Source organism: Cimex lectularius, unplaced genomic scaffold, assembly GCF_000648675.2.
Source record: "Cimex lectularius strain Harlan isolate CLEC.00 unplaced genomic scaffold, Clec_2.1 scaffold158, whole genome shotgun sequence".
Classification (NCBI taxonomy): Eukaryota; Metazoa; Arthropoda; class Insecta; order Hemiptera; family Cimicidae; genus Cimex; species Cimex lectularius.
This window is the reverse complement of record NW_019392744.1, coordinates 352,197-377,004: the sequence shown is the minus strand read 5'-3', so window position 1 is coordinate 377,004 and position 24,808 is coordinate 352,197. Positions and strand designations below refer to the sequence as shown.

The window sequence follows — 24,808 nt, the reverse complement described above, 5'->3', positions numbered from 1 at the left end:
ACAACTTCTATCCTTGTACAAAATCCATCCAGTTTTTTTTTTCTTTTTTTCTTTTTTTCCCCTTTTAGTGATTGATGACCATATTCCTTGTCCACTTTGTAATTGATAAATATTAAAAATGTAGATAAGTTTTTGGTTTTCTGGCATCAGTTTTCTTTTTATCAGGTTGCCACCACAAACCTCAATGAATATAAATATAGCTGATTTACTGATTACTTATTTATATAAGCTCAAATCTACACAGTACAGAGTTGAACCAAACACTCTCCCAGTTTGCCAGCAATTCCAGCTTTTGTGTAATTTACAATACAATAGGCCTGGCGGCCTTGTGAATCACGGCCACTCTGGGTGTTGGCAGTCTAGGATCAGACCTCGGTCTTATCCAGCCTCAGGGATTGAACTCCAAGGACTAACAACAGCTATGTCATGGCGGAATATTGAGTATCCATCCTCTCACAGAACATACTACATATTCATTCCAATAAATACATTCCCTCTCAACACAAACTAGGGACATAAAACCATCATTACTATATGCGATAAAACAACCCTGTTTCCATCAAGAAACAGGACAAGGGACCAAAATACTTGCTACTGTGCTCAAGCACAATTTTCATATCAAGTGGCATTCCTACATGCTCTCTACATGGACCCAATGCATGGCACCCTTTAATGAAGTGGTACATATCAAGCACTCTTTACACGCCAGATATATAGGCAGGCTTTAGCCCAAAAGTCAGTGTCCATGTGTCAACCTCGCATGGCCTATCCTTAATATAAATATTTTTAAGGGACCCTTCTTCTGCGAGTCAGATCCTCCAAGGAATGTATAACTAAGCTAATGAAGGCCAATGGGGTATTCAATTCACTATTCTGACATCAACCCTCTAACACTACACATTCTCGCTAATAAATACATTCACTCTCAACACACATTAGGAGACATGAAAATATTATTACTATATACAATAAAACCATCGTTTCCTCCAAGAATTGGAACCCAGGTACTCGCTGCCATGCTCAAGCACAATTCTCATATTGGTGGCATTCTTGCGTGCTCTCTATAGAGCAAGGAATTGTACCCTTTCTCAGCATGCCAGAAGCATAAGTAGGCTTTGGCCTAAATCTGAGTGTCCTTGGGTCAGCATGGCCTATTCTTAATAAAAATAATTAATCAGGTGAAAATGACCCTTCTTCTATGATACGATCCTCCAAGGACCACTTATTGACAGTGCTCTTGATATGTGAGAACTTCTCTACCAATATAAAATATAGCATTATCAAAATTGGGTTTTCATTTCTTTCAGAGCCTTCAATGAATTTGGTTCACGGGTTCATGCTGTTACTCAGTCTTAATATCAATGAATTATGAAAGTTGGTGTAATGACAGGTTTTCTGATCGTTTTTTTTTACTTTTACTTTTTTGTCTGCCTATCGTAATGAACATTAAATATTGCACATGTTAACACAATTATCACCAAATGAAAAATGTCTAACAGCAAAATTCATTAGCTTAAGTCAAAATAAATTGCATATATGAAGTATGTTGACTTGGTATTCATACTTACATATATGAAATTATCAAATAATTTGAACCATCATGAATCAGTACTGAATTTATATTTGATCCGTATAATTTATAATTTAACGTATCAAAATTTCAATCAATACTACATTGTACATCAAAAAAGCACAAATAATTAATTAATGTTTTATTAAGGAGGTAGAAAAAGAAAACAAAATTTGTTGTAAGTGTACAAACAAGGTTTTGAGATATTATGAAATTACCAAAATTATACATTTGCTACAGTTTTGACAAGTGATTGACTAAATTATAAATAGCCCTTTAAATAAATAAAATTCTTGAAATAATTTTTACTTTTAATTTAAATATTGTAAAGAAAGAAATATATATTTTTTTAAATGACAGTTACAAACTTTGTGACTTTTCCCTTACGCCATTGGGTCTACCACACTAACCATGTCTGTATACTTAAAAAAGACAAATTCCCATTGTAGGGCAAATCAAACCCAAGACAGCACAGTCTACAAGCCGAGAGTCTGACACTAAAAACTCGCTTCTACTACCCTAGCATATCATAAGGATTTAATATATTTTCTTATTAGACTAAATTATACATAAAGTAAATATATGTATTAGAAATTTAATTCACTGACATTTAAAAAAAATATGTAAAACTTTCTCAAGAAATACTGTAAAGTTCAGTTACATATTTAAATGTTTACTTTGTTCATTTCTCCATGAAATAAATTGGAATTTTTCTGAGTGAGAATACTCGAGTAATTAGACAGTTTTTAACTTAAATCCTGCAGTGGGTGCGAATATCAAAATACTCAGTTCCGCATGGCTAAAAATTTGGATAGTTATCCTTCAAAAACCCTTACTCTATTCAGTGCATTTAGGAAATCCTTTTTTAAGTATGATAACAATAATCTTTAGTTCTCAGAAATCCTTGTTACATTCTTTGCTCATTTTTTTAATTTTCAATAATGATTATTTGGAGATTGTGAGATGCGGTCTGGTGTGACGGAGGTTTTAGAAAAACATTTTCTTTATCGTGCCAACGTTTCAATCTTTATGGAGATCATTTTCAGGGCCTGGGATTTATAAACATTGTTTAAATTATACAAATACATGTAGGATCTGAAAAAAATATTTATAAATCCCCTGAAGATGATCTCAATAATGATCGAAATGTTGGCACAATAAAGAAAATGTTTATCTAAAACCTACATCACACCAGACCACATCTCACGATCTCCAAATAATCATTAATTAATGATCACTAAACACCACATATTTTCAATAATTTTATTTGTTTTATTAAATAAAGGCCACAATATGTAAATTAAGGTAAAATATGTATTTATACGTAAAATCTTCCAACTAGGTAAATTAAAATATTGTTTATTTGCTTCTAAATAGCATGAAACATGAAATAAAAGTTTCAAAACTGGTGTACGAGGCTCAGAAAAAATATGAGAATACATTTAAATTCAGTCCTTAATAATAATATGCCACCACAGGAACAATTAGGATGAAAAATATAATCACACACAAACATTTATAGTATAAAAGACTTGTAATTAGAACTAGTTAAATAGTTATTTTAACAAATTACATAAATTTTTCAATTCTCGATCAGTTCACATCATTCTTGTCATCAGAACTTTTTTTTTAGAACACTAAAATCAATCATCACCGGATATAAGACAAAAATGCAAAAAACACTCAAATCCCAAGTAACTCTGGTGAGACCTGGTAAAGATTTTATAATAATTTTTCTTTAAGTTTTATGGGATAAGGCTTATCCATAATGTATCATCACTTATGATGAAAAAAATTTGTGCTGGCATTTTCTACAAGCATGTCTTCATCTTCTTCTACATGATCTTCACTGGCTCTGATTTACTGTCATGATCATCTAATATGATTTTTTCCATTTCATTGTCACTTATCATCTGTAAAATCTATGAATTCATCAGATTCACCCGAGAGTTGCTAGAAGAACTCCAAGATTTTTTTCTGATTTGTTATACAAATTTTCAAACCTAAAAAGTAAAAAATTAGAAAAATAAAATGAAACTAAAATCTCAGCTATAACCAAAAAAAATCAAAATATGATCACCTAACCCAAAATAATAAAAATTATTACACCTATATTGGGAGCCATGAGCAGTTCACAGTTCTAAAAACACAAGTTTTCTCTATAATGGCTGTGTATTATAGAGATAAAAATTTAACAAATAAAAAAAAATGCTCCTAGTTCTTGAAAACATAGAGAACAAATAATAACCACTTTGGCACAGTTTGAACAAAAATTCAACAAAAAGGAATTGCGGTACACATTACGCACCCACTACCGGGTTAAAGATCAAAATTACAATTTGTTTTCATTCATATTCCAGAAAATCTTGCAGTAAAAATTGTGATGTTTGTTTTTATGTATTTCATTGAATTATTCTTACAACATTCAACAATATTTAAAAATAATAATAATACAAATTTTGTCACAAAGTCTGTAACTTATAATTGAAATTAAGAACATACCAAATAATACAGCATATAAAATATAAGTATTAATATTATATATTTTTCCTTGTAATAAATTATCTTTTAAAATATAGACTAATTTTAATATAGGAAGTCATTGAAGAATTAAGTGTTGGTATTCATGCTTTGCAAACAGATTAAGCCCTCATATTTGTACAGCCTCCTTTACTTATTAGCACAAGCACAGCACATTGCTTTCAGGCTTTTATACACTTTCTGTGCACAAATTTAAAAATTTCATATTGATGCATGTCTAGTCATTATTATACTAATGTTTGTTTAGCAAATGAATAAATCTACTTTAGAAGTAGTATAAAACAAATTAACATTGAAAAAAAAATTATAAGTTGCATTTCTACCATAATACTGTTCATTATGGTTCAATATAAGCAATATTGCTTTCATGCTAAAAATGCTAAAAGCGGCCTTTGCAGTTATTCAAATTCTAATAAAAGTGAACCACTAATTCAAGATAATTGTGAATCTGTACTACTAGTACTACTACTAATATTAGCTAATGTTAGTGTACTAAGTACTTCTCAACTCGTCAAACATACAATAACACAATCATTAATAAATATATTTTTTGTAATAATAATAATAATAACATATTAAACAAAACACAAACATATTCAAAGAAGAAGAAACAGTATGACATTTTATTTTAATGTATAATTAATGCTTTGATCTATTTTTAAATATTAGATAAATAAACTTAGCAACTTTGCCAGCATAAATTTGGTCGCAATTTAATTAATACAGGGTAACCAGAAAATTTCACGTGGTTTTTCATTTGTTGTTTTAATACCGTTAATTATAATATCTATTTATTGTGGTGTTTACATCATGCAATACCAAGAGGATGATGCGTCAGTTGATAAAGAAAAAGTCACTATAAATTACAATTTTTTTTTCTCATGGCTTCAAAATTCGTAATTTGTGCTTATTTTTATGAAATTAAGCTCTGTGCATAAAATTACACTGCATTCGGTGATGAAACAATAAGTGAGCCCACTGCAAAAAGTGGTTCAAAAAGTTTGCTTCTGAAGGTGAAACACTGTCTGGTAGACCTTCTGTCTTGAATGATGATTGAGGAAAACTATTTATTTATTTACAAGCAATAGCCCATTTTATTACAATAATTACAAGAAAGACAAAGAACATTTAAAAAATAAAAACATTGACAATAATAAAAGTAATAACATAAAGTATCATTTAGATACCAATATTTGAATACAAAAATAATAACTGGGATTGTATGCCCTTTTGCAAATGGTTTCTATGTGAAGGTTGAAGTACTGAAGAGCTATTGAACTGAATTGAATTGAGCTATTGATACCGACCTATGGTAACAAGCCTCTGCATTGCTTTCAAGACACAAAGTAGAAACTTTTTTGACCAGATTGTCACAGGTGTTGCAAAATGGATTCTGTACAGTAACACTGGTCGTACCATTGACTGTCACCAAATGACCCTGCTTCAATGATATGAAAACCAAATATTCATCAGCAAAAGGTGATGCTTTGTGTTTGGTAGAGTACAACAGGCATCGTGCATTACGAACCCGTACCACATGACCAGACTATTACCACAGAATTCTACTCAAGCCTGGAATGGGTATCTCTTGTCGCAGTCCAGAAACAACCTCCTCTCATGAACAGAAAAAAAACAAGGATACCTCATACAGTCAGAATGACAGAAGAGGTGATAATGGTAGGTTAAGTACTCCTACCACACCCTCCAAACTCCAGTTCTGGCTCCATCTGACTTTCACGTTTTCTTAGCAATGGACAATCAGGAGTTTGATAATTGCCAACAGCTGGAAAATGAGCTGAATTTATTTTTAAGTCCCAGGGCTCAAAATTTTGTAAACGGGGCATAACTGGGCTGGTAACAAATAGGGAGAAAGTGGATGGAGCCTATTTCCCCAAATAAAATATTTTGAAACTATTTTTAATTGTGACAATTATAAACCCTGTAAACCCACACGAACTTTGCTGGTTACCTTGTGTAAAATTAATAATAATAATAATTGTTTTACTGTCATTTTTGTCTAAAACCATCATAAATTATTGTATTATTATAATAATTAATCATAAAATAGTTATCATTGAAAATATGACTTCTTTTTAGAATATTTCTATGCAAGAGGTTGGGCATTTATTATATTATCAAACCCATGAATACTTATATTTTTAAGAAATACAAATATACAGTATATTTTTAAGTTAAAATTTTCTAAAACATATATGAATATTCTAAGTGCAAGAATGTGATACTGGTAAAAGTTTTGACAATTAAAAATAACATTTTCATTTCCTTACATTTCAGTAGACTTACTTTATATCAAAATTCATTGTTCAAATATTTACTTCATTTTCTAATAATTTTGGATACATTAATTGATTGATTCATCGATAATTTCCTCTACTTACAGTGTTCTCTCACCAATTCGAACTTCGGTACTCGGTACTGCAAACATTCCAATAATCCAAATTGGACTGAACAAAATTCAAGAAGTCAGAATTTTAAAGGAGATAAATGACACACTATTTAGGGGAAGAGGGAGAGAGTGAGTGAGAGAGAGAGGGAGAGAGATAAAGTGAGCAAGAAAGAGATAGTAAGTGAGAGAGAGATAAATGAGTGAGAGTGGGAAAGAGCTGTGAGTGAGTGAGTGTGAGACCACGCCAGCTTAGACTAAACAAATTTTTTGAGAATTTCTTTTGTTCAGTTAATCCCTCACCTCCCTCCACTTCTAAAAAATGAAATGTTCGATCAGTCTAATATTTCTTGTTTTAACTTTAATCTACCTACTGCTTAAAAATTAGTGACAAAGAGGAAAAAGCAATGAAGAAAATGTTAAATAAACTTTTGAAAAACTGATTTTTTAAAGAAAAAGTGATAGTACATAATATGTATTCTAATAGGTTTAACATTTTGTGTTTGCAATAATAATAAAGTGTCGTGGTGACAATTTTTTTATATATGTATGTATTTTTTAACAACCTCTGTAATCCAAATCCCCCCCCCAGCAGTTATTAGTTTGGATTACTGAGATAACACTGTACTTTTAAAACAAGTTTGAACTTAAATCTTACGGTATTTGACTATACATTTCAAAATATATCTATTATGAATATATAAGCTCATCAATTGTAAAATAAAGAAATGAAATTATGTACCAATCACACGTTAATAACAGAATCACTTATATTATAATGATCTTTCTATCCACAATTTTTGCTGTTTTATATTTATAAATCAGCGTTTAAGTCATGGGCTAGGTTGGAAGTTAGTGTTACCAGTTCCATTTGCACTTGTCTTTATGCACAATATTATGAATGTTGCACATCACCTTGATGCACATTGATTAATGCACGGAAGCAAGGGATATATATGCCAAAAAAGTTTTTGTATGAGAATTTGGTTGTTACTTGTTCAATTATGAAATAATGTTTTAAAATTAAACATAATTATCAATTATAGTTATAATAAATTAATATAATAAAATTTAAAAACCTGACATATATAAGAAGGTAAATCTAATTTTTAAATTTCATAGTAGACATTTTGTTTATTAATAACTTGAACAACACCTGTGACAGTTAACTTAACATTACATTTTGTTTAACATGAATTTACAATCACTGAATCGGTGTAAGTTTGTATTTGATTTTTTTTCATTTGACAAGATTTTTTTAAAGTTAAAGCATAAAGTAAAAAAAATCTAATAGAACGAAAAATAAACATTTGAAGTTAAATACATTTTTACATGATATCAGTTGAGCAGAGGCGCCTAGATTTGTAGTTTAAATATTGTTTTCCAACTTTTTGTGAGTTTTGCGTATTTATTACTTTAATATTAATTTTGTCTGGAAAACAGGCATTTCTTTAGCATGAGCAGTGCTTAATTATAATTTTTATTATTGTTTTTATTGTGTTCATAATCTTTTAGTGGTAAATTAAAGTAAAGCAGGATTTATCATGTACATACAAAAATGAATTGATTAAAAAGATTATTAATTTTTTTAACTTAATTTTTTTTAAACTAAAATCAAAATTTTCAACTAATAAAAATAAAATATTTATAGTAGGTAATATATACATTTTCAAAGACACTTCGTAATTCATAAAGTGATTAATTAATATATTATTCTTTTATAAATTTGAAATTAAATATACAAATATAAATCCAGTTTTGATAATAGTTTGAAGTTGCACCAATTTTTTAGTTCCTCCACGTTGGATATCAGAACCAAAAGATTTGAATGTTACAAGGGATGGAGTCGCAAGGTTTGATTGCATAGCTGAAGGATTTCCGACTCCACAAACAACTTGGAAAAAGATCATTGGTTAGATTGATAATAATTTTAAATTCCCTCATGCTCAAAACTCACTTTACAATATATTTTTTTAAACAATAGGACAGCATCCCAATGAATACCAAGATCTGAACATAGGAAGGCATGGATTTTCATTATACGACAATGGCACCCTGGTGATAAAACCTACATTATCAGAACATGAAGGCCAATATTTATGTGAAGCAGCTAACGGAATCGGTTCAGGCATAAGTTCTACTGTAACATTAAATGTTAATAGTAAGTATATTGACCAACTGTTATTTGTGCATGATGAATTTAGATAAATACAATATGTTTTTATGCACTGAAATATTTATTTCAGATCCTCCAGAATTTGATGTTCTATCTACTCAAGAGAGTGTGCGACGTGGTCAGACCCAAATACTAACTTGCGAAGCTCATGGGGATTCTCCCCTGAGTATAACATGGACAAAACACTCATCAAGCCAGCTGAATGCAAGGTTTTTATTAAAAATTATGTTTCTTAAATTTAACTTATGTAAATGTCTGCACTGTCATTTTGGTCTGCTAGTCCTCACAATTTTGATGACGATGATGATGATGATGATGAATATGGTGATTAGGAAGTGGGGGATTTATAGTCTCTAAGCCCTGCAGCCTTTCTGGCTGTTTGTACTTTTCTTAGTTCCTTATTGATCCTTATCTTAAGAAGTACTAGGTCTTAAGCATAACCATTTTTCATCATTTTTGTTTAAATATACTTGGGATCTTATATTGTATGACGAAGATGGTGATGATTTTAAATATACTTGGGATCTTATATTGATTGTATGACGATGATGATGATGATGGTGGTGGTGGTGGTGATGGTGATTGTGATGGTGGTGGTGATGGTGATTGTGATTGTGATTGTGATTGTGATTGTGATGGTGATGGTGATGGTGATGGTGATGGTGGTGGTGGTGGTGATGATGATGATGATGATGATGATGATGATGATGATGATGATGATGATGATGATGATGATGATGATGATGATGATGATGATGATGATGATGATTGATTTTAAATATACTGGGGATCTTATATTGTATGACGAAGATGATGATGATGAAGATGATGATGAACATGATGATGATGATGATTTTAAATATACTTGGGATCTTATATTGTATGACGAAGATGATGATGATGATTTTAAATATACTTGGGATCTTATATTGTATGACGACGACGACGACGACGATGATGATGAATGATGATGATGATTTTAAATATACTTGGGATCTTATATTGTATGACGAAGATGATGATGATGATGAATAATGATACTAGAAAGTGCGCGTTTTATGATTCCCAAGCATTGCAGCTTATTGTACTTTCCTAATTTCTTACTTCAGTGCAATCGACTCGATTTTTCTCTTAAGAAGCACTAGATGTTATGCATAACTATTTTTCAAGAAATGAATGTACATCAGCTCATTAGGTTGGTAAAAGTGACAATGATCGAAAAATCATGTGTATGCATACCCTGATTTCAAGAAAGATAAAGGATTGCCTCCTGTTTAACAAAACCCTAGAAAAAGAAATTCTGGCACCTCAGGAACCATACTCACTAAACCACCCAAAACGCTGCTGGCCCATGCATATGACATAGAATCATAGCACACACTCTCCCACAATTAAAGGGTGCTATCCTTGATTTGCACAAAGCAGCCTTAACCATGGGTCTTACCATTAATGAGAAGAAGTCCTAATATGTGTATGTAAGATGTGGTCCACTGAGAGATGGACTGCAAGTTGGTGCTAACTTCTTTCAGGGGGAGTAAACAAATTGATCTATCTTGGCTCCTAAATTAACTTTCTTTCTTAATTTTTCTTTTAATTCTCCTTTAATAACATCTCCCAAGAGATCACTATGAGAATCATATAGGGGCCATTTTGGCCTTAAAGCTTTGTTTAACAAATAATGAAGCATTTGTGTCGTATTTTCTTAGGTATGAAGTACGTGAAAAACAAGTACGAGGTGGTCTATTCTCTGAGCTGATTATTGAGAATAGTGTTAAGTCAGATAGTGGGCAATACGCATGTATTGCCACAAATCCATATGGTACAACACAACGCACAATTCTTTTACAAGTTCAAGGTTAGAGAATAAATCAACGTTTAGAATTGAAGTTTATTTTTTCTTTTAATGCCTGCTTGTATTAGATGCCCCTGGGAAACCTTTGGACGTCAGGGTTTTAGATATAACAAGCCGCAGTATGAAGATTTCATGGCTTCCGCCCGTTGACGAGCAATCTTCGACGCTTCAGTACTCAGTTCAATATAAACGTGAATCAGGCATAGTATTACTTAAGTTTCCAAGCTCACCAATTCCCAAGGTATAGTAACAGAAAGGTATCGTTTTAGGCTTAATCATGGATGAATGGGAAACTTTTAATGCCGGCAATGAGAATCAAGTTACAATTACGAACTTGCAACCAGCCAGTGTATATTCAATACGTATCCATGCTGAAAATCTATTAGGGGCAGGTGAACCCAGCGATATTACCCAGGTATGTATATTTTTAATTAACAAAATATAACCAGAAGTTTAATATGTAAATGAGGAAGAATATAAAAAAAATCAATTTATGTGTTGTGTCATTTAAATGCAATATGCAAAAAATATTTCTTAACTTTCAGGTCACTACACATATGGAAGCTCCATCTGGAGAGCCGCAGGGTTTAACTGTTACAACTACTTCATCCACCGAGCTTACTGCATCTTGGCTTCCACCTCCAACTCATACGCATAACGGAGAACTGCTGGGATATTATGTCGGAATCAGGGAATATGGGTATGTGCATATTATTCAAAACAGATCAGCACTTGTCTAGTTCAAATAAATAAAGGTTGCTTTTTCAGTGGTGGTCCGGCAATGGCATTCAACTTCACCACTGTTAATGCCTTGCCAAATGGAGTTTCGGTTTTGCTAAATGGTCTACGGCCTTATGGAAAATACGGTATTGTGGTCCAAGCATTTAATCACAAAGGACCTGGACCAATGACCGCCGAAACTATTGCCCATACATTAGAAGATGGTATATTTATTTTCAACAGCATGACATGTAGATATATGAAAAATTATGAGTTTTAAAAGAATTATTCAATTGTAAAACCCTGAAATGCAACTAAGAATTTAGCATAAAAATATTCAATTATGTTACAAATTAAAATACCTTTAAACCATTGGTCAAAAAAAAAAAAAAAATGCAAAAACTAAACTTGGTCAATAATAATTTTAATTGATGGTTATTATTTATCAGTTATAGTNACACATTGTAAATTGTTTATTTCAAATTATATGTATTTTCATCTTTATATTTAATTAAAACATACTTATTTTAATGTAAACCACAAATTAAAACATCAGAATTTCAGGAGTTTTAGAAAAAATTAATTAATTATAGTGTTTTGAAAGAAAATTCACCAAAAGACCAGAAATCAATTAGTGATATATTGAAATTTAACTAACAATTTATTACCTAGTTTTGCTCTTAATAATGCATAATACGTCCTCTGGCTCACAGAGGGCCTTAAGTCTCCTAGGCATCGAGTAAATAAGCGATTGATAGAATCCCATTTCTTCAACAAGAGCGGTATGAAGCTGTTCAATGCTTGACAGAGGAGGTGAACAATGTCTACCTCATCTCTTTAGCTTGTCCCGTAAGTGTTCTATAGGATGTCAGAACATGCTGGCCAATTCATCTGGTTATCCCTACATCCTCTAATTAATGGGCGGCAACTAGAGCTACATGCGGTCGAGGAGTATCAAGTACTGTGGCCCAGGTTTCTAAAAAGGGGACCTAATACACAGATGGATCGAAGTTGGAACAGGGAGGATGTGTAGGGATAAAAGAAGGGTATAAAACCACACCCTAGCAAAGCCCGTTGGACTAATCCCAATGATTTTCAGTTCAGCAGGAGTTAATAAAGAAAAATATGAAAAGTGCACAGATATACATGCTCTCAGACAGCCAGGCAGCCATAAAGGCACTAAATTGCTTAATGTCTCTGAGAAAACACAAGATTACTTTAAAGTGACATGAAGATGTAAAAATAAATTAATGGGCTGATTAACTAGCCAAAAAAGGGACAACCCTCTCACCCATGGGACGAGAATCACAAGTAGGTGCACTGGAGTGTGTGCTTAGGTTGAGACTGTAAAAATGGGTTGAGGAAGAAAAACTCAAACCCTGGACAAATGCACCAGGCATGAGGCATGCTAAGAGATTTATAGATCTCTCAAAATGAAAGACAAACGCCTTTCTCTCAGCAGGTAGGATTTGAGAAAAATTATAGGCCACTGCCCTTTTAAGAATATAGGCAGAGCAGAGATATAAATATGCCGTCTCTGTTAAGAGGAATTGGAGACATTCATGAATGTGAAGCATTAGCCTGGTTGCGGTACAGCAACTTTGGTAGGACATTTCTCACACCAAAAGAGGTCAGCGAAGAGGCACCAAGGAAAGTGCTTAGTCTTATAGGAAAAAACACACTTTCTAAGGTATGGGTATAATTTATAGGAGTTCCACAATAGATCTATTTAGGTCACAGTGGAACAAAGGTTTGCCATAATTCTATATCAACCACAACTTTATTGTTTCGAAGTTGTTCCCAATAAATGAAGCGAGTGGGACCACAGACTCCTGATGAACTTCCTCAATATACCTTAGTGTAATCAAAGATCCATTCTGTATGCTTACCAGTTCAGTACGGGCATGTACCACCCCATACCATAACTCCATAACTAAGTATCTTCGACTCATGCATGGCACATGAAGCAAAGTGTTCTCCCTGTCTTCTCCACACAAACACCCTGCCGTCGTATTGTCACAAGCCATGCCGGTGAGCCATCTGTGAAGAGAAACCCCCTCATTGTTTATGTGTCTGAGTGAGATCCTGATTTGGGAATATTTGCCTTTCTACTCAATGCTTCTCCAGCAGTAGAGAACCTGATGTGGGGTATCTAGAGACTTGGCTATTCTCACAAAGCCTACTGCTGACTGTTTTTGAGCTCACTCTTATATTACGGACTGTTTGAAGTTGACTACCTATCAAGGAAGCCATTAAATGACAGTTCCTTAGTAAGAACAATGAAACGATCTTTAGCCATTGTACATCAAGGTTGACCACTACCTTCTATTCGATCAAGACTTCTAGTGTCTCTAAACTTAAAATCATAAAGATAGGGACAGGGATAAAAGAGGCAGCCATGGCCTTCTGCAACTCGACCTGAATAGATCTACTGTGCTCTCCTGTTTTTTATAACTCACTGGCCAGCTTCAGGTTGACTTGCTTGCAAGAAAAATAGATTTTTTACTCAAATTCATTGTTTCATCAAAGAAAAAATTTAAAAAGTCAATTAACTCACACGACATGTTGTCTCTGGAAAGGGCGAAATTGAACTTTTTTTTTTTTTTTAAATCTAAAGTGTGTAAAAGGATTTAGTAACTCTCTATAAAGGTATACATTAATGTTGGTAATAGGTGTATATTAATTTTTAAACAAGAAATTTGAGAAAAAGGTCATGGATGGGACAGTCTTCGGAACTATACCCCGATGCTCTAACCCCCTGAGCCACCATGATTTTGAACTCTAAGTCATCGACCTTTCTATCTCAACACATTTTTTCAATAATTATAATGTAATATATAAATTATTTACAACTAATAAGTCAGTTTTAAACTTAAAGGACACACGTTTCTGTATAAGCAAAATAATTTTTTGAACAGTACCATCAGCACCACCTACAAACATCCAATGCAGTTCTCAAAATTCCCAGAGTATCTTGGTTTCTTGGAAACCGCCGCCTCTTGGAAGTCAAAATGGAAGAATCCAAGGCTATAGAATATACTATGAAAATATGGCTGAATATCCACCTGGTAATATCTGCTTAAAACAGATAATGTTCAGTTTGACTTAATGCCCATTTGCTTTTACAGGGTATATAGAAGCTGAAACGAAGCTTTCTACAGAAACCACAGCTAAAATCAACGGCCTACAAAAATATTCAAATTACAGTATGGAGGTTTGGGCTTTCACAAAAGTAGGAGATGGTGTAAAGAGCAAGCCTATATTTTGTATTACAGATGAAGATGGTATGGGTGATTTTATTGACTTTTACAAAAATCTATGTACAATTGTTTTATTGCACATTTTTAACACAGTTCCAGAAGCGCCGACAAATATCAAAGTACTGTCAACATCTTTAACCTCTTTAACTGTGAGTTGGACCCGGCCCAACAAACCGAATGGAAAAATTACGAGTTACACAGTTTATTGGCGAACGTTAGAAGGTGGAAAAGGGCGTGATCCAGAAAAAAAGAGAGTTCCACCAACTCAAACATTTTATCAAATAGCACAACTCAGTAAATCAGGAACGTACGAACTGTGGGTTGCGGCTAGTACAAGAATTGGAGAAGGACATCATACTCATGTTGTATACGCTACCCCTTCAAATAGAGGTAGCGTAAAATTGAGTTTTCTTTTATTGCCATAATGTTGATGATGATGAATGTAGAGAATAGGAAGTTTTGTGTTCCCCAAGCACTGTAGCCTTCTGACTTACTGTACTTTTCCTAGTTCATTAGGTCAGTGCAATCAACTTGATCCTTTTGTTAAGAAGTATTAAGTCTTTAACAGTTGTTGCTGCAAATTCTTTTCCTGCGTTTTCTTTGTATCCCAAGTTATGCGTACATTGAGCAGTTGTTTCTCTTGCTAGAGTTCTTGTATAGCAAGCATCCTTGCTCTGTATGGAAGCCCTGTTTTCCCTTTTGTCTAGTGCTCCTTTCCTTATGCTTTGCTAGAGGCCTGTATATTCCATCTGGTCGAGTTACACCACCTCATCCTTGCTCTGTGTTGAAGGTCCTCTTTTTCTCCCATAGATTCTACCTCTTCCTCTCGTAAGGTCTTGTTCCGTTCCCAATGCTGAGCCCTTAGAACTTTGATCATCTCACCGCCACGACCATTAGGCAACCCATCCCCATTCTGTTGCTCTTGGGGTAAAAGCAAGAACTACTGGCAACCATTACAAACAAGCAACAACAATGCAACTGCCAAAGGAAAGGAGAAGTCAGAGTTTAGACTTTTCTAACTGTGCAGAGTTTGCCAGTTGTTTTAACATAAGCTTACTGTGTCTAGTACATCTAGAATTTATCGATTTCTCCGTTTGTGTTTTTTGGATCAATTCTGTGATGGAGAAGTTTGTGTTTGTTTTTGCCATCCCAAGAATAGATTCAGGGCCTATGGTCTTGCTGAGGCAGCTGGAATCATAAAGGAAACAATACAGGACATTCGGAAATTCTACATTTACTGAGTAAAGTTAATAACCAACTACTAAGTGTTAGTGACAAAAAGGTTAAAACACCTTTGGGGAAAAACACTTTCAGGTAGTTACCCCATGTGATTATAACTATAATGCGGATGATGACCATAGTAGCATAGATTGCTTCACCGATGGCTCACTCATTAAGGACAAGGGAAGCGGTGCTGGAATACATATACCCAAATTAGGAATCAGCATCTCCTCCCCTCTTGGTAATAACACCTCAGTCTTTCAGGCGGAGGTCTGGGCCATCAATGTTTGCTGCAGAACACTCATGGATAATAATACTAAGGGAAAAGATATTAGAATTTTTTCCGACAGTCAGGCCAGTCTTAAGTCATTACAAAAAGCGTTATCTACATCTAGGCTGGTAGAGGAAACCGTTGAACTTATCAATAGGATTACTACTAGGGACGAGAATAGGGTAACCCTCATATGGATACCAGCTCATAAGGGGCACTATGGCAATGAAGAGGCGGACAGCCTGGCCAAAGAAGGATCAAATACTGCGTTTGTCCGGCCACAACCGGTATTACCCCACTCTATAAGCACAGCAAAAGAGAGTATTAGTTGCTGGGGCATGAAACAATTCCTTAAAGAATGGAATATGTCCCCCGGACAGGCAATCAATGGAGTTTCTGAAGGAAATCAAACCAAAAGAAGCGAAATGGTTATTCTCTAACTCTAGGAGGGGAATTAGGAGGCTGATAGGTATCCTAACGGGCCATTGCCCCTTGAGAAGACACCTCTTCATAATGGGTATTCTACCAGACTCCTTTTGCCGCTTCTGTGAAACAAAGGAAGAAACGGCTCGACACTACCTCACAGAATGTGATAGGTATGCTAGGGAAAGATTTGAAACTTTCGAAGGAGAGGACATAACCAAAATACTCCCCAAGATAAAATGGTCCAAAATCTTGGGGTTTGTGAACAGGTCCAAGAGGTTTATGCAGGACTCGTGAGCCGACCAGGTCCCGGACCTTTTAGGGATGGGGTACGGGCCTACCTAGGCTTTTAACCCCTCGGGTCCTGGTCGCCCACCCTGTGTAATATATATGGTCTTGCCGAAATCTGGACAGTTTGTCTGCCTTTTCATTACCCGAAATTCCTTTTTATCCTGGTGGATGCATTCACTATTTTTTATGCGACTTTTTTACATGCTAATACTTTAATGACTACTTGACTATCTCATAAAGATTTTCTTTCCATGTCTCTTTTAAGATTTTCTAATGCACAAGCATCGATGGCATGCCATTTTGCTTGAAATACCGATGTGTACTTCCCTATTGAGTTTGATTGCTCATGTTTTGGATCCTTTGATTTGAGCCATCTGTATATCATATATCTGATTTCCTCCTGATTTCTTCTTCTCCTTAGTCTGTTGAGATTTTATAGGATGTTCTCAAGAATGTTTCCAGGATCATGTAGTCAGTCACCATTTCTAGGAATGGTGTCTGTGTCGTAATGCTAACATGCATGATGTTTTTCAGGGGCAGCAGGTATCATATCTTTTGGAGGTATCTACTCAGTCCGGCTTGGAGAAAACATTGAACTCCCTTGTCTAATGCGAGGACAACCAACACCTTCAAGAATATGGCTTCCAAAATCACTACCTTACAATATACAATTGCGTCCTGATGGTACACTGATTATAACAGCTGTGCAAAAAATCCATCAGAAAAACTATACTTGTAGTGTTACGAATCCATCTGGTACTGATGAGATAACATATTCATTAAAAGTAATAGGTAAATATATATTTCACCATAAAATAATAAATGTATCAATAATTTGACATTATCTTATTCCAACAAATTATTTTTTAGTACCACCAGAGCCACCAGCAGTAACTGTGACTGGTAACGGTCCTGAATGGATTGAAATCAACTGGAACATAGTGGATACAGGTGGAAGTGCAATAAGGGGATATTTATTGGAGCATGCTCCAGTATCTTCACAAATGCTACAATGGAATGAGGAAAGACTGCCTAGAGATAAATTTAGCTACAGACTGAACTCTTTGTCTTGTGGTACACAATACAATCTCAGAATGTGTGCATATAACTCGGCGGGTACGGGAGAAACGAGTCGTGTTTTGACATCGCGAACAGAAGGGGGAAAACCTGCAAAACCAAGCTTTAGAGATTTCATTAGGGGAAATGTCAGCAGTGTAACACTAAATCTAAACACATGGAATAATAACGGCTGTCCAATTTTATCCTTTAATATTGAATATAAAGAAGTCACTCATTCAGATTGGCTCACAGGTATTATGCAATGAAATTTAAATCATATTTTACTTTTATTTATTTTTTATATTTTTTTTCCCCCCTAGTCGGCAAAGATATCCAAGGCAAGGATATATTTGATATTGTCGGATTATGGCCAGGAAAGCGTTATAAAATTAGAGTAAAAGCAGAAAATAGTGCTGGAGTAACAACAGCTGAATATTCTTTCACAACACTGCACAATTTAGGAGGTACTTAATCCGTTAAAAACTACATTTTCATGTAAATATATTATTTGAAATTTGACAGTAACACTGAGTCCGACATCTGTCAAAATATTGTCAGAAGATAATTCTGTGTATTTAGAACCTGGTGTGATTCTACCTATAGTGGCATCAGTTTTAACTCTGATATCCATCGGAGTAGCAGTAACAATATGCTTCAGAAGAAGTAAGTTTTTGTATTAAATATAAATTCATATTTTATAAAAACGACCATTCTTCAGAGAGGAACTGTGTGACAAGGCCAAGGCATCAGCAAACCACTCAAACCATGGTTGCTTTGGATAACAAATCAAATCTTGCTCAAAGAGAACAATACTATGCTGCTGTACATAAAGGAATGTCTACTCCAGTTCATGAATTGCAGTGTGAAAACATACCTGGTAAAAATTCATTTTTAATTTCCAAAAGAATGCTTGTAATTTAACATATGATATTTTGAAATAAACCCAAATAAATTGATATTTTTGTATTTTAATGTTTAAACATTATATTTTCTTTCTACATTGAAATTGGTTTGACATCGAATCAGATAGGACAGACCCTACTCCAATTAGGAACCCCCGAAACTCAGATTGGGCAAGGTTCACTGAGATAATAAGACATAGTCTAAACCATGCAACAGTGAAGAGAGTACCAAAAACCTGCGATGAATTGGAACTTGCAGTTACGGAATTCACAGGGAATATAGTTCAAGCTGCCCTGTGAAGGTCCCAAAAAGTAGACAAGAACCACCTTGGTGGAATGCAGAACTGGGCAAACTAAGGAAAGAAACCAGGAAAGCATTTTAACAAAGCTAGAATAGCAAGTAACTGGGGAGAATACAAAAGGTTACTTACTTCATACAACCATGCCATCCACAGGACGAAAAGAGAAAATTTTCGCAAATTCTGCAGAGAAATCTCCACAGTATCTACAGCAGCTAGATTGCACAGGGCACTAGCAAAGGTCAGAATGGACATAAACACTGCCCTTTGAAAGTACCTTAGTAGAAGGTAACTAAACAGAAGATACAAAACGAAAAGCAATGCTCCTTCTAAGTACACATTTTCCAGGCAGTATCTAGGACCTAGGAAAATGTGAGAGTACATAATCGCAAGAAAGAAAATTGGAAGAAAGCAGCTGAAATAGTCACAGAGAAGATCCTCTGGGTGATTAACACTTTCAGCCCATACAAAGCACTGGGAACGGATGGGATTTTTCCGATCCTGCTACAAAAAGGAATGGATATAATCACTCCAACATTGATGCGACTATATAGAAGTAGTTTAGCACTAGGTTATATACCACAGACATGACGTAGGGCAAAGGTGGTGTTCATCCCGAAAATAGGGAAAAGAGACCCTACACTACCCAAATCCTACAGAACAATCAGCTTAACATCTTTTCAACAAAAATCCCTTGAAAAGCTGATAGATAACCATATAAGAATGGCAGCACTGGTAGACAAACCTCTCCATCACTGTCAGCATGCATACAGAGCAGGAAGATCAACAGAAACTGCACTGTACCAGCTAACCAGTGACCTAAAGGAATCACTGGAAACAAAGGAAATAGCAATCTGTGCGTTCCTCGATATTGAGGGAGCCTTCGACAATGCATCTCATGCATCAATGAAGATCTCCCTAGGGAAAAAACACGTAGACCAAACCACATCCAGATGGATTGGAGAAATGCTAAGAACTAGAATAGCTGAAACAAATATAGGAACAAACACTATTGAAGTTAGCACAACCAAGGGATGTCCATGTAACCAAGGGAGCTACACTAGCCCGCAGGAGGAAATGTTTTGGGATGTATAATGTGACCATAGAAGAGCTTCAACCATTGAAACCGGGCCTATCAATCAAGTTTCTTGATGAAATAGGACTCACCGATGTGCTTTAGGCAGAGCACGGGGGATACAACAGCTCTTAAAGGGCGCAGTATACTATACCCTGAAAATATATCTACATCTACATCTAGCATTCGTCCATGGCACAATTCACAGAAGACAAACATTTTGAGCCCTGAAGATGATCTCAATAAAGATCGAAACATTGGCACGATAAAGAAAATGTTTTTCTGAAACCTACATCACACCAGACCGCATCTCACGATTTCTAAATAAATATCTACATCTACATTGAAATTATCCAAAATAATACAATTTTCCATCTCCATACAACACATGGCTTATGCTGATTATGTAGTTTTAGTGGCAAGGACTGTTAAGGCATTAGAAGAGAGCTATGAGTGACTAGAAAAAATGGCAGTCTGTGGGGTTGAGTAAATTTTGAGAAAACTAAGTATATGCATCATCATTTGATAACAGAATGTGATCTGAAAACTTGAAATAAATTGGAAAAAGATTCGAAATGTACACACATTTGAGTATTTGGTCCAAATCCTTTTCACTTAGTCGTAAACTTCGGATTTATAAATTTATAAAAGTCCATGGTTTGTGCACAAGCATAGTTACTCAGAATTTGAAAAAAGATATTGTCTTGTGTTTCTTTGTGTACAAGTGAATGTATGTATTAGCATGAATGTGTAGGGTTAGTGGGGCGATGGTAGAACATTGAGTACCTCATCGTCCCTCAATTAAGTTAGTTATATAATCTTCTGAGGATCTCATTTATAGAGTTCCCAATTAAGAATAGGCCATGCGAGGTTGACCCACAGACACTTATTTTTGCACCAATACCGTCCGGGATGTAGAGAAAGGCTCGATGTGCCCAACCTAAAGGTGTCATTCCTTCAGTCCACATAGAGTGCATGTAGGAAAGCCACCTCATACGAGAATTGTGCTTGAGCAGGGCATCAAAAATGTATGGAATATTGGAAGAATGGATATTTACAGGACCGTGAGCAAATGGTATAGAAATAGAACAGAAGGAAGGAGGAAAGTAGGTAGACTAAGGAGAAGTTGGTATGGAAGAGGAGGTGGAAGAAGGTAGGGATAAGAAGCTGTAGAAAGTAGGTGAAGAAATAAAAGGTTGCTGGGTAGCAGTTCTACGGCTTTTGTTCTTCCTCCCTTAAAGGTCCACTTGCTTTCTACAAATTTAGTTAGAATTTATTAAAAACCTAAAATTTGGGAATATTTTGTACTCTTGTTGTGTTTATTTGGGTTTTTGGCATCAAACTATCTTTATCCCATCACATCAAAATGCTTCTGCAAACTTGAAATAAATATATTTTCTAATTATTTTATTTAGTTAATATTTATTCTGTAATAATACTATTTATCTTCTGTTATTACATTTAAATAATATAATTTCAGAATACCCAGATGACATATCCCCCTATGCTACGTTTCATGTTGCTACTCAGCAAGTCAGCACGCCTCAACATATGAGAAGCTTCATATATCATGATCAAGCACTTGCTTCAATGGAAACAATGCCATTAAAAAGCGTGAGCAAATGTTTAGAAACGAGCATTAAAACGATTTCAACTAACTACTCATAAATCCAATTTCAGGGGAATCTCAAAGAAGAATACCAAAAAATTAGGAGCAATTCAAAGTTAAATAAGTGTATGAGTGCCTGTTCAGATTACTCGGGTTCGACGACTGATCAGTGGTCTGAACAAGGGGCATCAGTTGTCAGACCTGAAAGGATTCCACTCCAAAGTAATCACTGTATTTAATTGTCTACTTTACATTTAAGGATTTGTGAGTTACATAAACATCCATTATAGATACTTAAAATATTGGTGGGTATTAAAATATGAGTTTTTGTAATAAGTAATTATGGTAAAAATTTATTCCTAAAATTAGGGCCTTAGGGAGGGCAGGGATGACACTGAGAACTCAACTGGGATGATCTTGCCATGTTAGCCAAGTCGTCCTACTCCTCCATACTTTTACCAAAGTTCTTGGAACTTAGTATGTTGTTTTTTTGAAAACAAAACTAATTCTCCCCATGCCATTTATGAACAATAGACCAATACTGATCGTGGTGCCCAAGCCATAAAGAGGCCGGCTCTTAGATCTAATAAAATCTAATCCCATGCCTTTTGCCTTAATGTATAACAGTAACCCTTGGATTTCACCTTATAGCCACAGTAGGGTTCTATATTTTTTAATTAATTCTAATAAAAAATTTGGGTCTGAAAAACAATTTTTCCATTGCCATTTCATTTGAGAACTGATACAAAGCAAACACTGGTTGCCCTGTACCAATTCTTGGAGGAAACCGGGTTGTTTTATCATATGTACTGACAGTTTTGGTTACCTAGCCTGTTTGAATGTATTTATTAACATGAATGTGTAGTACAAGAGGGCCAATGGCAAAATATTGAGTACACCACCACCTTAGTGAATGGCATGTAAATAGGAAAAAATGTATTTAAGAGTGAATGAGAGTGTTAATGGGTTTAGATTTAGTAACTGATTGGGTTGGGGGCTAAAATGACCTAGCTGCCGATAGCCCCTGGAAGCCAACTTCAGCAGTTGGACAAATATTATTGGCATCTGATCCTGGACTCCCAACATGCAGCATTGGTGATTTCTTGAGGTCTGCCAATAATTTATTGTAAATCACAAAAGCTAGAATTGCCAGTGAGCTAAAAAAAAGTGATAGGCACAGCTCTGTACACATGCGAATATATATGAGTATGTGTATGCATGTGCAAATAAATTTAAAAAAGCATTATTGTCACAAACCCAATATCTTTGTAGAAAATATTGAAAGTGAAAAAATATAATTTAGTAAATATTTTGAAAGCAATAATTGTCATTGTATAACAAGGTTTTATGAAATTTTTGTTTTCAGTGTATGGAGGTAGCCTACCTGCTGGAGAGTCTAGTACTTCTCCGGAACAGTCTCCCGTACATGAAAGGAGGATTCCAATTAGGCACAAACACAGTAGCAACAGGTATAAATAAATTGTATGTGTAAATTGGTAAAACATTATCATTGTGATATAAATAAATAAATAATATATATGTACATAAATTAGACATGAAAAGTCAGAACCCCTTTGGGTAAAAAAATGACATCGTATTAAGATAAAATATAGTATGCTGAATTATGTTCGTTAGTTTAAAAAAACAAGTTTAAAAAACTAATTTCTATATTTTACAAGAGTGTAAATAATACCACATTATATGTTCAAATAGAAAATAAAAATTAATATACATATAATATACCTATAATGTGTAAATAAATGTAATTGAAACTTTGATTCAAGATAATTTCATTAAAGAATAATGCATTCAAATCATACAATGTGGGATAATCATGTAAGCAATGTGGGTCTTAATTATGATTGAAATGAGTTAATCATAATATTTAAACAAAATATCTATTTAATTTTCTTTTAGAAAAGAAGCAAGTTTTGGATTTCCAGGAAGACTTGAACCCCCTTCAGGTTTTACAGATGGTATTGAAATCAGCGAAGCTGAATGTGATATGGAATCCATTCACAGGATAAAGGGAAAACCAAAAGGGATGAGAAACAAAAGAGACCGTCGGTCACGGTTTACTATCGCGGTTTAACACAAAAACCACTCTTTTGGATTAGGGAGGGGTGCCTTTTTTTTGTTTTGAAAGTATATTTTCATTATAAAAATATATGTGAGTTACAAACAAATATAGAAATGTGATGTTGAACAAATGAATTGGTATGATTAAATCAAGAAACTAGATTTTTAAGGACTGTTACAATTTAAATAATGAGAAAACTTTTTACAAAGATAAAATGTGGTTAAGCATTATGTGCCAATTAGCAAGTTTAAATGGTATTAGGTTAAAAATTAGAATAGTAAAAACAACAAATGGCCAAGTTTTTAAGACATATTCATAATTTAAATGTAAAATCACAATTCAAATTGAATGTTCATTATATCGAATTATTTATTTTAAAATTAAAACTTGATTTTTAAGTAAGCATTAAATTTACTTAATAAATCAAGTTTGCCTTTAAAATTTAAGCATTAGCATACAGGGTACTTTCTTTTGTTGTTGAAAGCTGATGTCTTTTAAGATTCATTCGGTTACTGATTTTAGACAACTGTAATATAAAAAACTGATTATTGACATTTATGTTACAACAAATAAATATGTAAATGCTACTAAATATCCTTTTTTTCTAGGAAAAGAGTGACAACACAATCCTCACTAATAAAATTTTTATAAGGTCCAACAAAAAAAGATAGCCCAACCTAATATTTTGGGTCTATGTTAAATTTTATTGTTTTCATTAATTTTTTTAATTGTAAATAACTTTTTTGTTACATTTTTAAATGTATCTTGGTAATTATCTGCTAGTAAAGTATTTTTCCTGGAAATTTTGGAATGTTATTAATTTAACTTTCCTACTCTGTTCTATTTCTTGATACTTCTGTAATCGATATTTCACAGTTTTTCATTCTTAATATTATTGCGCATTTAGAAAACAACAAACAAATGGCCTATTACAAATGTTTACATCAAAAGAAGCAACAAGCTGCGTTTTATAACTTTTTCCTTTTATTTATTAAAACTGGTCTTACTAGCTACATCCTATCAGCCAGTATAGTTGTCTATACCATAAACTTATT

At 34.1% G+C, this 24,808-nt stretch overlaps 1 protein-coding gene across 3 annotated transcripts in view; it reads left to right on the top strand.

The window, feature by feature from the left end:
• LOC106665320 (Down syndrome cell adhesion molecule-like protein Dscam2) overlaps positions 1 to 24,135 on the top strand; it is a 35,994-nt gene extending 11,859 nt beyond the window's left edge. For all 3 annotated transcript variants that reach the window (XM_024227136.1, XM_024227135.1, XM_024227137.1), the window contains 20 exons: positions 8,308 to 8,427; positions 8,500 to 8,676; positions 8,762 to 8,900; positions 10,398 to 10,546; positions 10,612 to 10,734; positions 10,813 to 10,958; positions 11,089 to 11,243; positions 11,312 to 11,487; positions 14,182 to 14,331; positions 14,392 to 14,547; positions 14,617 to 14,913; positions 17,264 to 17,521; positions 17,600 to 18,040; positions 18,109 to 18,252; positions 18,311 to 18,451; positions 18,507 to 18,665; positions 21,545 to 21,678; positions 21,745 to 21,895; positions 23,040 to 23,142; positions 23,591 to 24,135. In XM_024227136.1, coding sequence (XP_024082904.1) covers positions 8,308 to 8,427; positions 8,500 to 8,676; positions 8,762 to 8,900; positions 10,398 to 10,546; positions 10,612 to 10,734; positions 10,813 to 10,958; positions 11,089 to 11,243; positions 11,312 to 11,487; positions 14,182 to 14,331; positions 14,392 to 14,547; positions 14,617 to 14,913; positions 17,264 to 17,521; positions 17,600 to 18,040; positions 18,109 to 18,252; positions 18,311 to 18,451; positions 18,507 to 18,665; positions 21,545 to 21,678; positions 21,745 to 21,895; positions 23,040 to 23,142; positions 23,591 to 23,765 — 3,494 coding nt within the window. In that variant the 3' untranslated portion in view covers positions 23,766 to 24,135. The remainder of the gene's footprint in view (positions 1 to 8,307; positions 8,428 to 8,499; positions 8,677 to 8,761; positions 8,901 to 10,397; positions 10,547 to 10,611; positions 10,735 to 10,812; positions 10,959 to 11,088; positions 11,244 to 11,311; positions 11,488 to 14,181; positions 14,332 to 14,391; positions 14,548 to 14,616; positions 14,914 to 17,263; positions 17,522 to 17,599; positions 18,041 to 18,108; positions 18,253 to 18,310; positions 18,452 to 18,506; positions 18,666 to 21,544; positions 21,679 to 21,744; positions 21,896 to 23,039; positions 23,143 to 23,590) is intronic.
• Positions 24,136 to 24,808: the final 673 nt, after the last annotated feature.